At 38.5% G+C, this 14,545-nt stretch overlaps 1 protein-coding gene across 4 annotated transcripts in view; it reads right to left on the bottom strand.

Annotated features, from left to right (window-relative positions):
* FHOD3 (formin homology 2 domain containing 3) overlaps window positions 1-14,545 on the bottom strand; it is a 376,449-nt gene that overhangs the window by 177,898 nt on the left and 184,006 nt on the right. For all 4 annotated transcript variants that reach the window (XM_059470757.1, XM_059470747.1, XM_059470732.1 and 1 more), the window contains exon 5: window positions 12,302-12,407. In XM_059470757.1, coding sequence (XP_059326740.1) covers window positions 12,302-12,407 — 106 coding nt within the window. The remainder of the gene's footprint in view (window positions 1-12,301; window positions 12,408-14,545) is intronic.

Raw genomic sequence — 14,545 nt, 5'->3', positions numbered from 1 at the left:
AGGCATTCAAAGAAAGAGTAGCAGCTTTTGAGAGTTTTTGTTTTGTTTTAAAGAACTACCTTCTTACTCAGATGATAAGAGGAATTCTCATCTGAATGAAGAAGGAAACAAAATACAAACCTAGAGATGGTCAAGGAAATGAAAGAGGGAGAAACTCTGACAGAATACCCGATGAGTGTCTGAGAGTTATGAAAATAGATTAAATGACTGGTATTAATGAGGAAAATAATGGGAAAAACTAACAGCTATTTGGCTGGAGGAAACACAGATTAGGGCTGATGTGAGTGACGTTGAGGAAAGAAATGTACAGAAGATAAGATACTGAAGCTTGACTGGATCATTGATAGTGGCACCGCAACACTCTCCCTTATTTGTTTGACTCAGATCAAAATCAGGGTTTTTCTGGCACAGGAGTTTGTGTCTCGACATTAAGAAGTGGAAAAAGTAACTCAACTACTATAAAAAAAATCCAAAACAATAACAATATAACAACCTTTTCAAACCCATTTTTCAGATGAACGCATTCCTTTGTCAAGTTCATTACACCAGCTAACAAACACAGCTGCGGTTTCAGAACCCAGGACAGATAGTGCAGAGGTGGAAAGATGTGAAGGGAAGAAAAGGCATTTAAAACAGCTTAAACTGGTGAAGAAAATAATGTAAATGAATTTATGAATATTGTTGAATGGATTGATGATGCAAATAAACTGTCAGACTGATGGAGGTTAAAGGAAGGTGATGTGAAAAGCATGAAATAGAAACAGATCCAAGAAAAATAATTAGGACAGACTGGAAAAGGGTCTGAATAGGAAAAGAAGTGCTAAGAGTAACAATAAAAAAAGGAATAAACAGAAAATACCACATCAACTTTGAAAAACCAGCCCAAGGACAAGCTCCAAACCATAACTCAGAGTTACTGAGTCTTTCTGAATTCAGAATGTGTTTTCAAGTGCCTCATTTCCTTATCTGCCACACAAAGATAATGCTGCCCTTTGAGCTCTTGGATAACATCTAGTGACAGAACACAGAATCATGCATGAGGAAAACAAACATTTTATAAGAGAGTTCGCATAGCATGAAATAATTGAAAAGCCTGGGGAAGGAGTGCTGATAAGAGCAGCTATTTAAAAGGTGTTCAGTAAGTGCACAGGTGTGATGGTGCTCCTTGGCTGAAGCAGAGCAGCTGAGGGCAAAAGCTCTGTGCCATCAAAAGCTGAATCAACTGCCACACAAAGGGGGCAGGCATGTCTGCAAAGAAAGCTCAGACAAGTATTTTTAATTTTCAACAGTTTTGTTTATCAACCTTAACAGTATTCTTAGTGCATTTGTCCATAATCATCTTAGGAAAAAAAACCCAAAAACCCAAAAACATCTATCACAAGCAAATATAAAAAAATATCCTTATGAACCAATATATATAGTTTATACACAATACCGTCAATATTTCCATTATTGATATTCACCCAAATACTAAAGCAAGCTCATGGTGACCCACTACTGAATTTTGGGAATGTAGAAACCATGTTTAGAAGATTTATGCCCAGTGAGTGGATTTTGCCTGAGTGAAAAACAGTGTCTGCTCCTAAGACTGCTCCCTGCATGCCAGGGAAGAGTAGTGGGACTGGGAACACCTGGGATCTCAGTCTGCAGACAGGACCCTTGTCACTACAGAGACTTGATGCTCATCAGGAGTAAGTGCTGTGCAACCTTGCTGCACCCAAAGCCAGTTTGGGGCATAAGTTTATAAATCACAGAGGTGTCTCTGAAGAAGGGAATTGCAGGGGGCATGGGAAGGGACAGAGAAAGCAAGAGGGAGTTGAGAGCTTTGTCTATGCTGGTGATAACATATTGAAGGAGGAAGGTTAAGTAAGAGGAAACAGGATATTGCCCAGTATTGGCAGAATTCTTCAAGACCCCACCTGTCATTGAAATAAACCTACTTAAAACACATAACAGACACAGCATATCCTGTGTAGCACTTCAGTGACTCAAGCCAAGACCATTTGATGGCACTCCTCACAGCACACAACAGTATTTTTAGTGTTTCTCAACTTCAGGGAACCCAAAGCACTTATAAGTTCAGAGGACAGAAGAATATTTGTTTTCTAACTGTAAACAAATTAAAGAGGCAAAGGAAAAAAAAAAAGCTTATTTTACATAGCACCTACATCAGTAAACTCTCTTCACTAAACTGACTGGGAAGAAACCTCAAAGCAATAAATTACTGAAAGACACACCCTGGACAGCAGAGGAACTGTATTTTTAGCAGCTAGTGCAGGCCAGTGATCTTTTCTTGCTTGAGTGCAGGAGGTAGGCATAGACTTCTCTTTTGGCATGACACCACCATCTTTAGTGCCAATAATTTAAATGGGAAAAGCTGGAAATGCTTCACACACTGAAAATAGAAAAAAAATCCTTATTGTCAGGCAATATGGAGAGAAAGAAATCATGTCACAATTAATAAATATTGTACCAAACTCCACTTTTTGTAAAACTGTAGGAATGGGATGAACCTCTGCTTCTCCACACTACAGGCAGGGAGCCCCAAGTACAACTCTTCTGCCTCTAGCTTGCAAAAGGAAGACAATATTCTGTCTGGCTTTACATGGCACCTTGAATTTGCTGCCTGACCGGGTCTGCTCAGCCCCTGCCTGTGCATCCACTGACAGCTTCACACACACATGGGGCATGGGGGGATGTCAGCCCCCACTCTCCTCACTCCAGTGCCACCCTCAGTGTCTCCTGTCCTGCGTATGGAAGGAGGTGGAGATGGCAGAGGAGGAGGATAGGAAGTAGAAGGCTGGCAGAAGGTGAGCTGGTCCTTACACTTCACTACAAAGCAGCAAAAAGTTTCAATCTTTCTCATTCAACCCTGTATTTCTTTGTTAGTTCTGCTTTCCTGAGGGGCACATGCTGCTCCATTCATGCTTCTTTGGGCTGCACAGAAGAACAGGCAAGCAGAAACCCTCCACTGCAGAAACAGAAACATTATTACTCCCATGTGTTCACTAAGATTATCCTTCACTGCCACCAGCCTACAAGCATTCTACAGTTTTTCTTAGACACATATGTATGAGCACAGCACTTCTGATCCGTTAATAATTAAGACCATGCTAATACAGGCAAGTCCCGTGGCTTAGCTTTTAAGTTCTTCAATCATCTACAGTTTCTTGGTATTTGATGCAGTAGTGATCATAGACTTAAAAGCAGGTCACTGCCTAACAGTAATGAAAATAAGTATTTTAAGAGTTTACAGTTCACTGGTCCTGCTTCCTGATTGCACCTATGAGAACATGATTGATAGAAATCCATACTCATGCACATTTGCAAGGATTCCAGACACACAGAGCTAATATGTGACTTAAAATAATGTAACTGGATATGGAAATTAACTCTGAAGATATCTGAAGAACTTCATTTTTGTCAGGTCCTTATATCACACAATAATCACCTTCAAGGAATAGCAGCCAGAACCTCTCAATTATCTTACAAATTTGACTCCACCTCTTCCAATTCTCATTTAAAGTCTTTAATTTTCCTTGATTATGTATCAGGATGGAGCACTCTGTGTGGCACTCTAGTGACTACCATCTCAAATAGCTGTGAAAGTCTCTAATCTCAAAATGAGAATAATCAAACTCTATTTCCCAATGATATTTTAACATGTTTTATGTGCATATAGTCAATGCAAATAATTTATAGTGAAATTACCAGCAGCCATTTACTTTGTGTAATTATTCATATTTGTGCTGGCTTATGAATGTCTTTACTTTTCTACACATTTTCTCCTTCTCTACTTTTGGGCTACAGTATTATGACAAAAAGGCAGAAACACTCTGTAATATGCTCATAACCAGTTGGAATCAGTACATTGTTTTCAAGGCTTGTTCATGAAGTTTGAGTAGTTAAAGCATAAAATATCCACAATGGCTTTAAAGGCCTCTGGGAGTACTTCCCAGGTACTTAGTCTTTGCTCAGTAGTTCAGGATGTGCATTTTTCATATTCAGTTCCTCATTTTACATGGAGTCTGCATAGTCTGAGGTGTCACATTTCATGGGAATTTCCCAAGGCATAAAAATATTACCCAGAACCTAAGATTCATTTTCATAGAGACAGAAAGCATCTCAAAGGCTCCCAGCCCCTGTCAGCTTTAAAAAAAAGGGAAATCCATAATTTTATGGTGGTTATATTACTGAATTCCATGTAGAACCTATATCCTCCTCACCAGCAGTCCAAGCATAAAAGGCCATTTCATATAATGTACTGTGCAAGGAACAGCTCAGGTTATTTTTGTAGATGTGTAAATTACTATAGGATGGTTAAACTTTTGAACTCAAATTTGCTTTGATGCCAATTCCCATCCCAGACTGGGAGGACTTGTACTGTATGCTCTGTGTGAGGACTATGTGGCTCTGCTTCCAGATGGATCATGCATAACAATCACATCCTGGGAGAAGGGAGGGAGGAGGAGGGCAAAGGAGAGTGCAGTGCTTGCTCCAACAACCAAGGGAATGCCTAAGGTTGTACTCAGTAAGGAACTCAGTGTAATGCATGTATAGAACAAGTTTAATAAACATAATTTTAAAATATGCAGATGAGAAATGAAGAAGGGAAATGCTAGAAGTGTAGAGTGGAAAGGAGAGAGGATGTTTTCCCTCTTTTTAAACTGCATGGCTTCCAATGTCAAGCTCTCCCAACTACCCCTGTACACATAAACAAATGCATTTAGTCTTAAAGAGATATTTGCAGAAGTGAAAGAGGATTCACCTACTGAAACAAGGAGGTTTATTGTTTATATTATTAATCATGGAGATAGTTTCTGGTATAACAAAGAGCATCTTGACATTATTATTTCTAATCTAAAGGGTTCATGAATCTGGATGCCAAGTCCATTTGTTTTTTTTTTTCATTTCATGGCTTTTCAAGAAGAGGCACATCTTGAGGTTTCTGTACATGTAACAGAAAGAATTACTGATCCATCAGATATATGGGTCTGATTTTTCTGGGACTGCTACTTTTCACCTGAACTACAAGAAGTGGTACCTATAACATTTGCTGATGGAAAACTGGCAGTGTAGTCCATTTCACAAAGGGAGATAGCATGGCTGCATCCCTGCCAGGCTGTAACTCAGCTCAGCAGTGCTGCTCAGTAACAGGTCTTGTTAGCCCAGACACAGTAATCTGTGACTGATTTGCTCACACAGGGCTTGGTTTGGTGTTTTTTATTTCACAGATTTTTTTTTGAATGGTGGTAGGAAACCTAAGTTGTACCTCCATGTGGAGTTGCCCTGTACTATGTGGGCATAACAACTTCCAGGTAGAGTCGTCATCTGTTGGTATGGTTCCACAGGAACTGTGGTTTGATGTCCAGCATAAAATTGAAGGACATGAATTTTGAAATGCCCACAGGACAAGTGTCCAATTCTGATAAGATTTCTGAAAGGCCAAAGAACTGAATTTACTGGGAGACTGTGCCAGCAAATCTCAGAAGAAACATCCCAAGTAATCAAGCTACAGACACTCAGTTTGTCTTTAAAGTTCAGGCTCTTACAGCAGGTACTTGGAGATAGAGTGAGAAGTTTACATCCTATACTGCACATAAGAAAACAACTTGGATATGTAGAGACATATATAGGAACTTCACAGTTGCATAAGGATACCTTCACACTTAAGGCTAAGAGAAAGAAATACAAGGGTAAGCCTAATCAAGTGCTGTCTATTCCTGTTTACTTGGGACTGGGATACTTTTCTACAGCTGGAAAACTTTAAACAGTTCTCCAGTTCACACTAAAACAAGAATATTGCAAAGATATGGAGTATTGAATATTAGCTCCCTGTTCCCTACTAAACTTACATTACTACCATCTGTTTTATTGCTGCAGTACCAACCAGCAAGACACATCTATTTAGGATATAAATAGCCTCTCACAGACTTTATTTCTATTTTCTTTGTTATTTACACAACACCTGCTTCCCATACAGACATTTACTGCAGAAGAACATGCTTCTCTATACTCAATGCTTTGTAATACCTAACCTGTAATGCAAAAGCCCCATAATTTATCAGGCTGAGGGAGGCAAGTTCAAGAGCACTGGAAACATTCATGTCCTTGTAAATAACGAGGGGTCTTTTTGATAAAAACAGCCAGTCAATTCCTGGAAGCAGATCATCTCCGTGTTATAGAAAGCACACTTACAAACCCCAAGCATTCCTAGTAGCAGTTGGCTCAATGCAGAAATGCCACCAGCTTGCTGATAACTTCATGCCTGCCTTTCAGAATGAAAGGGTTATCAGCAGCAGCTTCCACTGCCTGCTTGCAAAACCTCATCCTCACCTTCGACTTCCTCTAGCTCCTTGACATCCTCAGGCACACATGGTGTCCTGGTGACAGACAGTAACCAGATGGTCTTTTACCATCCAGCACTGACTCGTTTCAGGAATTTAATCTGATTTCCCAGAATATGCAGCACAGCCCTTGGTTCCAAACTTGGCATGCAGGTGGGATTGCATGCCTCTGGCTCTATAAATAGGCATAACTGTTGGTAGCTTTGGTACATGTCAGTGTTTGAGCTGCTTGCCGTTAGTTTGGAAAACCTGAACCCCTGCCTGGGCATCCATCTGTGGTTCCGACTGACTCTGGTGGCTCCTGTGCACATCCAACCAGCCTGTCAAAGAGCTCAGCATCTCCTAATTCCAACAGCAAAGCCACTTTCTGTTTTACAACCTAGTAGCTCTTCCAGTAATTTCTTTCCATTTTTTATTGTTGTCAGCTGCATTGTACTGCATAATTAAAAGCACATGCAAAATACAAATTTAGAACCACCTCGCTGCAGTAGGGAGCTGAGGTTACTAAAAGGGTAACTACTGTGATACAGCTACACTCTTTCTCTCTTCATCCATCCTTTGCAAAGGTTGGCTCCCATTTACCAGGTAGACAGGTGAGGAATCAAAATATTGCCCCATTCTTATGCCTCAGTGGGGGACTGGAAAGTTTCAGGCTCCTCAGTACTCATTGCTCTACCTTTGGAAGTCACGGCTCCTCTTGGGAACTTCTCCATCGCTGGCAGTTCACATCTGAGCAAATTGCAACTATCAGGAAAACTGGAGGAAAATGTTTTAATGGATCCCTCATAATTTAAGCATGTAACAAAGATCAAAATGTGCCTTGGAATTATATTTCACATGTGATTTTAATGTTTTAAGACACTCAGTTCTTTATTATTTACATTTTAGGACTCATATAGAACTTTTCTGGTAAAAGCCCCTCATAAAACTACTTAGAAGCCCCCAAAAGTCTTGCAAAACACAGAAAAAAAAAAAAAGGGAAAAAAGAGCATTATTGTATACTCATGCTATCTGCATAAAGATAAAAGTATGCTTGTACAAATGCAATTCCAAAACAAACTACTATTTACTATTTATAACGAAAAACCTGTAGGGCATATAATAACAGTAAAGGTGCTGTTCTATCAGACTGAAGATGCTGTTGACTTTGTGCATGAATTTATAAACCTTTAATCCTCTTAACTGGTATGTCACTCTCCCTCAGAGTATGTAAAATCCCTTACCCAGGTCCATTACCAATATCTTCTGTGCTTGCACCAATATCTGTAGAAACACACAGGACTTCAGCACTTTATCAGAAGTGCAGAGTATGTGAAAGGAAAATGGTCTACTGCAACCTAGTGTTCTGCCCAGATTAGTGAATTAAGTCTAAATTATTGAAGTTTTGACTATACTGCCCTTGGAGATACTTAAAGGATGTGCAGACATGGTGCTTAGGGCCATGGTTTCATGGTGGATTTGGCAATGTTAGGTTAATGGCTGAACTCAGTGATATTGAGGGACTTTTTCAACCTAAATGTTTTATGATTCTAATTATCTTTAATTTTAGATTACAGTAATGGTTTAGGGATTTACAGGAGAGTGGTTAACTTAAAGCACAAATATTACCTCAAATCATAACTCTTAGGCTCCTCCAAGCACTTTATTTCTTCTTTTTAAAAAAACCCTGCACTAGAAATTCAAAACTGCCCAACAAAATTGAAACCATCTCTCATCCAGACTTGACACTCAAATTCTTATTCTCCATATAAGCACACAGCTCTCACTAAATCAGAGAGCTGCATCCAAAAGCTGAATTTGATTCAAGCATAGTCTAGTATGAGCACTTATGACTAGTCTGCTATGACTGCTGTCCTATTTTTTCCCTCAGCCTTAGCTCCTTAGACCTTGCAGCAAGGTGAAGGCCTTTGCCTGCTCAGACTGAACACTTGGCCTGTGCTTTCAGACCACAAGAACAATATTAGCTTTCATCTAATTATGGAGACTTCTAAATACTGATCTGAATCCATAAGCAGCCAAATATGGACCCAAGTACACAACTGGACCCTACAAATGAGGCTGGATGACCTTTTGACAACCTTCTCATTTGATCTGAGGGACAGACAGCACAGGACCCCACCAGGCAGAACTTACATCACAGGGCCAGCAAAGCCATCCCTGAACCTCATAGCTTACTTATTAAGTATATCTTTAAAAGAATAAAGCCTTGGTCTGCACAAGCTGCTTTTTTTTTTCCTCACCTTCCCAACAGCACTGGCCAAATTATCAGAAAACATGGCTACCACGGCATTTCATGTTGCTTTCTTATTCTGTGCAAGGAACAGATGCTCTCAAAATTATATCCAAAGATTCTTCAAAATTACAGTAAGGTTTATATTAATCCTCATCAGTAATGGATATTTTCATTACCTTTATTCCTATCTGGTTTTGAATATTTAGGTAACATCCAGCATACTGCAATCTTGTAACTGGGACAGAAAATTTTAACTTCAGTGTTATCCAATGAAGTTCTTCATCTTTGTGGAAAAAATGGAAGAGGGAAGAAAGAACAAAGGGGAAACAAGCCTGTTTCCATGGGGGGGGAAGTCCCTCAAAATGGTTTCTTTAGATGGCCATAATAATTAAAAGGAACATTGGAGAATAAATTTCATTCTAAGAACTGTTAAATAAGGAGGATCAAAAGCTGTTTTCTAAGCCAGTCTTTTTTAAAAAGAAACCCTCGAGAGAAGCCTGGCTACCGTTGGCTTCCAGTCTATAGGTTATGTGCTGACAAAAGGGAATCCTTTGGGGAAGATACAGCCAAATAGCCCTAGTTCAGGGACCTGAGCAGAAATAAACAGTTCTTCCTTAGTATTCAACAACAAACTGTTATTTCTCAACACTGTATGCAAAATCCCCTTACCTTCTCTACACTCACCCACCAAAGTAACTAAAATTTTCATGACTCATATTTAATCATTTTTGGCAGCTCAGTCTGACTTGAACCAAGTCAAAACCCCTAAGCAGAAATTCACAACCAGGGAACATTAGAGTGAAACAATGCAGCCTTTTGGAAAAAGGAAAATAATATCCTCAAAAAACAACTTGTACCTGGAGTTGAAGCAGCTACACTGAAGCACCTACAGCCCTTAAGCACACGTGTATTTCCAGCCTATTTTCCCTCCAAGGTACATAGCCATTTCTTGATGAGTGCAGGCAAACAAGTTGATATGAAACACTGGGAAATTGCTCAGTAAAGATGATGAACAGTCTCATGTAGGTGAGTCCTCCAAGCAAACGAGGTTATGCTGTGCCTAAGGCTGCCACTTACTGTCACAAGTGGCTGAGTTAGAATTGCCACAGGAGAAGAGGGAATGACACCAAAGGTGCTGGAGAAATGCCAGAATATGGAACTTAGGAGAAATCCCATCTATTAATGATTTAGGCTAAATGCAATGAAAATAAGAAGAATATTCCACTCCAAAAGGGTCTGCAGAACAAGGACAACACAGCAGGAAGGCAAGAAATCTCTAAGAAAAGACTACTTTTTACTTCTCAAATCTCCACTATGTAACACTAATCTTAGAGCTTACAGGACCCATCTCTGTGCTAACAGTGATGTACCTTCAGTAAAATTTATTCACATATTTACCAGTACTCCCGGTTTTGTAAAATGCAGCACTGCAACAGATACACACAACTGCCACGAAAAAAACCCCATAAAAACCAAACAAAAAAACCCCAAACACCCAAACAAAAAACCCAACCCAAAAAACAACGAAACAACCTAACCAATCACTATGATATTCCAGAAATAATATACCAGAAACACTCTTACATGGTGTATTTAATGCTTCTTTTCAGCACCCTCCTCAGTGAATCCGGATAAGACTGTTTGGCTATACCATACTTCCAAATCTATCGTTATCTCATTGCACATGGAGACCTACTTAGAAAGTACATGATGCCTCCTGGAACTGCAAACCACCTGACATAATTTTGGAGTTGTAACAACCTTTGAAATTCCTGAAAGACAATCAAGACCAAAACTGAAATGAAGCCCACATCACACAGAAAAAATAGTATTATTGTAAAGGATACTAGGATACACTACCCAGAGAGAAACTTCAGCTTCACACAGGAGCAGTATAGGGAAAAAAACCTCTGATTTCAGAAGCTACCAATCCCTAAAAGCATCTTCCTAAAAGAATGTTTTTACCTTTATGACATACTTCGACATAGTTTTTGTTATTGTAATGTTGTTTTGTTACATTCATTTTGAACAAGCTGTAATCACTTGTTAACAACAATGCAACAAGGTGAATTTGCAGTTGCATTTGTATGATGCCATGGACATTGACACTAAGTCTCTGTTTTATCATTAATTGAATTCACATGAAAATTTCTAATTTTAGATCATGGAAACCAGGGTCTTGAAAGCCACCACAAGAAAGAGACCATTAGATCTCTTTGAATGCTGGATGTATTAGCATATGGGAAGGGAAGAAGAATGGGAAGGCTCCTAGACTAAGGGCCAGAATGTCCCATACAGCACTTTTATTTTGCTTCCAGTCTGAATTTTCCAAGATCATCTATGGCCAGTTTTCTCCCAGAAATTTCTAATTGCACATGTTTCTGTGTCCTTGTCTTCTATTCAAGTACTTTTATGTGACTGCACAGCTACTGACATGGAACATAATTCCTGTAGTACTGGTTTGCTTCTTTTATACCTCCAAACCTGGTCTTATCTTCAATGTCTTCACATGAAGCTTCACTTACTGTTTGAATCCTTGCTTTCCATAATTCAGGTTTGTACAATAATAATTTCTGGTTTGTACAAAATCCTTCTATTTATTTTTCTTGTTTCTGGGGGTTTGTTTTGCCCCACAATGTGTAGTTTGGGTTTTAGCAGTTAAATACCTTAAAGTGACATTTTTAAATACAGCTATATATGTCAGTCTAAGAAAACTCAAATGAGCAATCTACCACAACTATGTATTTGTAATCAGCCTCCATTTACTATGAGATCATCCAGCAGCAAAAATCCCTTGGAGTGACTGTTCTCCCCTCAAATACTGAAGAAACTCTCCAAACTTACAGCCCAGGTTTCTGGCTAGATGAAAAACACATGCATCCATTTGCCCTGCAACAGAGGAAATCAGCTTTCTAATCACGTAGCACACCTTTTTCCAAATCCCTCTCCAAACCCCACCTTTGCCAGTTATCTTTTAATCGCAAATAACAGAACATAAGCCTCTCATTACCTGTTTAACTCCAAAATGCCAGATAGCTGAAAATGGTTTCCAGCCAACTGACCCCTTAAGGAGTAACTTTCTCCTAGTCTATTCCATAAACACTGCATGATATCCAAGAGATACCAATGATGTTGCATTCTGGGAAATTAATTAAGAAAAGAAATAAGAAAATAAGAAAACACATCTCCCAACCAGGTGATGGAGCAGTCTAGGTGCTGCCCCTCCTCTGTTTCCTCCGTACTTTTCAACTGCCTAAGCAGCATGGAGAAAACCCTCCATGCTGCTTGGGAGGTCAACAGCCACCCATCACTGCAAGAAAGGAGAGAAACACAGCTCACAGAACTCCTCCTGCTCTGAACAGCTCAACCTGTTCACAGCACATCCTTTGTAAAAGATGACCAGACTCCACTGTCCACTTTGTTCTGTGCCTTCTGACACAGTTATCCAGTAAAGGCTTTAGAATGCCTTTTCTTTCCTAGAATTAGATATCTGCAGTGTAATCTACAAGAAAAGGTGAACAATGGGGAGAATATTACAATTCCAAATATTCCAGTTCATTCTGCTCAGTGGTGAGCGTTAATCTTCCCTTAGCTTTATGCATAAGGTGAAAGAATCAAGACCAAACAGAAGCAAGTTCAAAGACACTTTACACAGAAAGTTGCTGCAGACCTTTGAGAGCTTCCAAGCAATAAAACCAACTTTTGGATGCATTTCCTTTACCTCTCAGGATGTAGTTCTGATAATTTTGGTCAGCTTCTGCTCCCACTTTGATTAAGCAAGTCAGACCTTCAGCAATAACAAACTCATGAACCAAGTCCTTGTCATCCTGCCACAGGAGAAAGAAAAGCTGAATTAGATTTTTGAAAGACAAAGAAACTGATTATATCATAATGTAAAAAACAAATGCATGCCTGCAACACTGATTTTATGTTTCACATGTTGTAAGCAAGTCGATATATGAAAGTTGTTACACAGAGGACCAAAAGCAAAATTTAAGTTTTAAAATCAGAATGAAATACATCAGTGCAAAGCAAGAAAAAACATGCTTTAACCTTTCCGTCAACTACAGAAAATTAAAATCTGCAAAATATGACTTTTCCTTTTTTCACTGAAGGCTTCCAGACATTCTCCACAATACTAAATCTCTCATCATACCACATAAACAAATATCATAAAAGCCCCAAAGTGTCAGGATCAACAAGAGAACAGCATCTCTATTCCTTAGCATAATTCCAGTTTCATATTTTAGCTGTGTGCAGCAAAACTTTAAAACTGGTTTTATTGCAATGTAATATTACATTTACTACCTTAGCATAGTGTTAAAGATAAGATCATTAGTATACAATATGCCTACACTGTGATGGAAAACAGCAAATACAAAATTTCACAGGAGTTTATGCTTGCTAAAGTGGCTCACTATTTTTCATCATCATGTCTTTGCTCAGGGTAGCAGAATGATCCCATAACACAGTGCCACCAGGGAGTGGAGGGGTTCCCTGAGCCTTACATGCAAAACTACTGTGTCAAGGAACTACAGAGCACCACATCTAAAGCTTGTCTGCTCTTACAGAAGGCTCATGCAGACAAATAAGAAGCTACTAAGAGCTGGATTAAACAGCCCTTAATGAATTAGCCATGCAAATTAGGCACAAGACCAATTAAAGGTATTAATGGGAGTGAATTACTCTGCAGAAAATCCCAGTTGCTGACTGCCTTCTTTTAAATAATCTTAATTTATGCTTTCATACATAAGAGAGTAACAGACAAATTCCAGCTTTCCAATAATGCAGCTCCAAGAACCCAAGATCTGTACAGTAAATTTGTTGAGAGTGATTTTTGAATTCATGGCGAATGCTTAGCAAACTGCCAAGAGAAATCAAATAATCAAGCCCCTTTTTAGTGAGACAATTCACTTACTGCAAGTTTCCTTCAGCTGGATGGTTTATTTACTATGAATTTCCTTTTTTCACCAGAGATAATTTATATAATTTCTACAGTCTGACCAAAGGGGATATTAATAACTGGAAGGTATCTATCAGTTTGTGAGAATTTTAGAAATTATGAGAAAAAAATACATTTTTTGTTTTAGCTTGTCAAATTTGTTAAAACAATTTGAAAAAGCTTATACAGTCATGTACAGATACACAAATTTATCACATGATAAGGGTGATTTATCCTTCAAATAAAGTACAAAAGTACACAAAGTGGAAGCATGCAATCATACCCCATGTCTTGGTGAAAGGATGTAAAAGCCCAAAATACATAAGATAAAATTCACCCCTGCATGTGCACCCTTGAGCTAAAAATTCTTCTTATTTCTTAGTGTCAATGTTTTATCTTTTAGGAGCACTATTTTTTTTTCTCAGTAGCTAGATAGAAGCCTTAATAGTATTTTCTGGAAAGCTAATAAGTTTACAAACTCACATGTCAGACCAAGGCACTACAGATGCAAGCCCACAATTTCACGAAGACAAATTTTCTCTATTCATTTTCACCACCAGGTGAGCACTCCCTCCCAAGTATCCCTTTGTTAGATGACGTTTTTAACTCAAAATACCTGAATAATTTCTTCTTAAGAATTTTGAATCTAGTTTCTCTTCAAACTCAAGAGAGGAAACATATCTATGCAATCTCCTAACCTTAATGTAAAGTATATTAAGGTTTCAGGTAAACTAAGGCTATGTGTAATGGTAACAAATTGTCTAATTTAAGAGAAACAATACATATATGTTTCTCTTAAATATATATATATGTATATATGTATATATAACATATCTAATTATTGAGTGAAATAATCACAATTCTTTTCTGGATGGTAATGTTATCGTAGTTCAAAAACATTTCCTTTTTCTTAAAATGTCTTTCCTTGAAACTTGAGCATATATTTTCATTTTGCATCAAGTGTGTTTGCATAGTCCTTGAATTGAGGAAAAAATAGATTCTGGATTGACAGATAGTGAAATA

This window comes from Ammospiza nelsoni, chromosome 1 (genome assembly GCF_027579445.1).
Source record: "Ammospiza nelsoni isolate bAmmNel1 chromosome 1, bAmmNel1.pri, whole genome shotgun sequence".
Classification (NCBI taxonomy): Eukaryota; Metazoa; Chordata; class Aves; order Passeriformes; family Passerellidae; genus Ammospiza; species Ammospiza nelsoni.
This window is presented reverse-complemented; position numbering and strand designations above follow the sequence as displayed.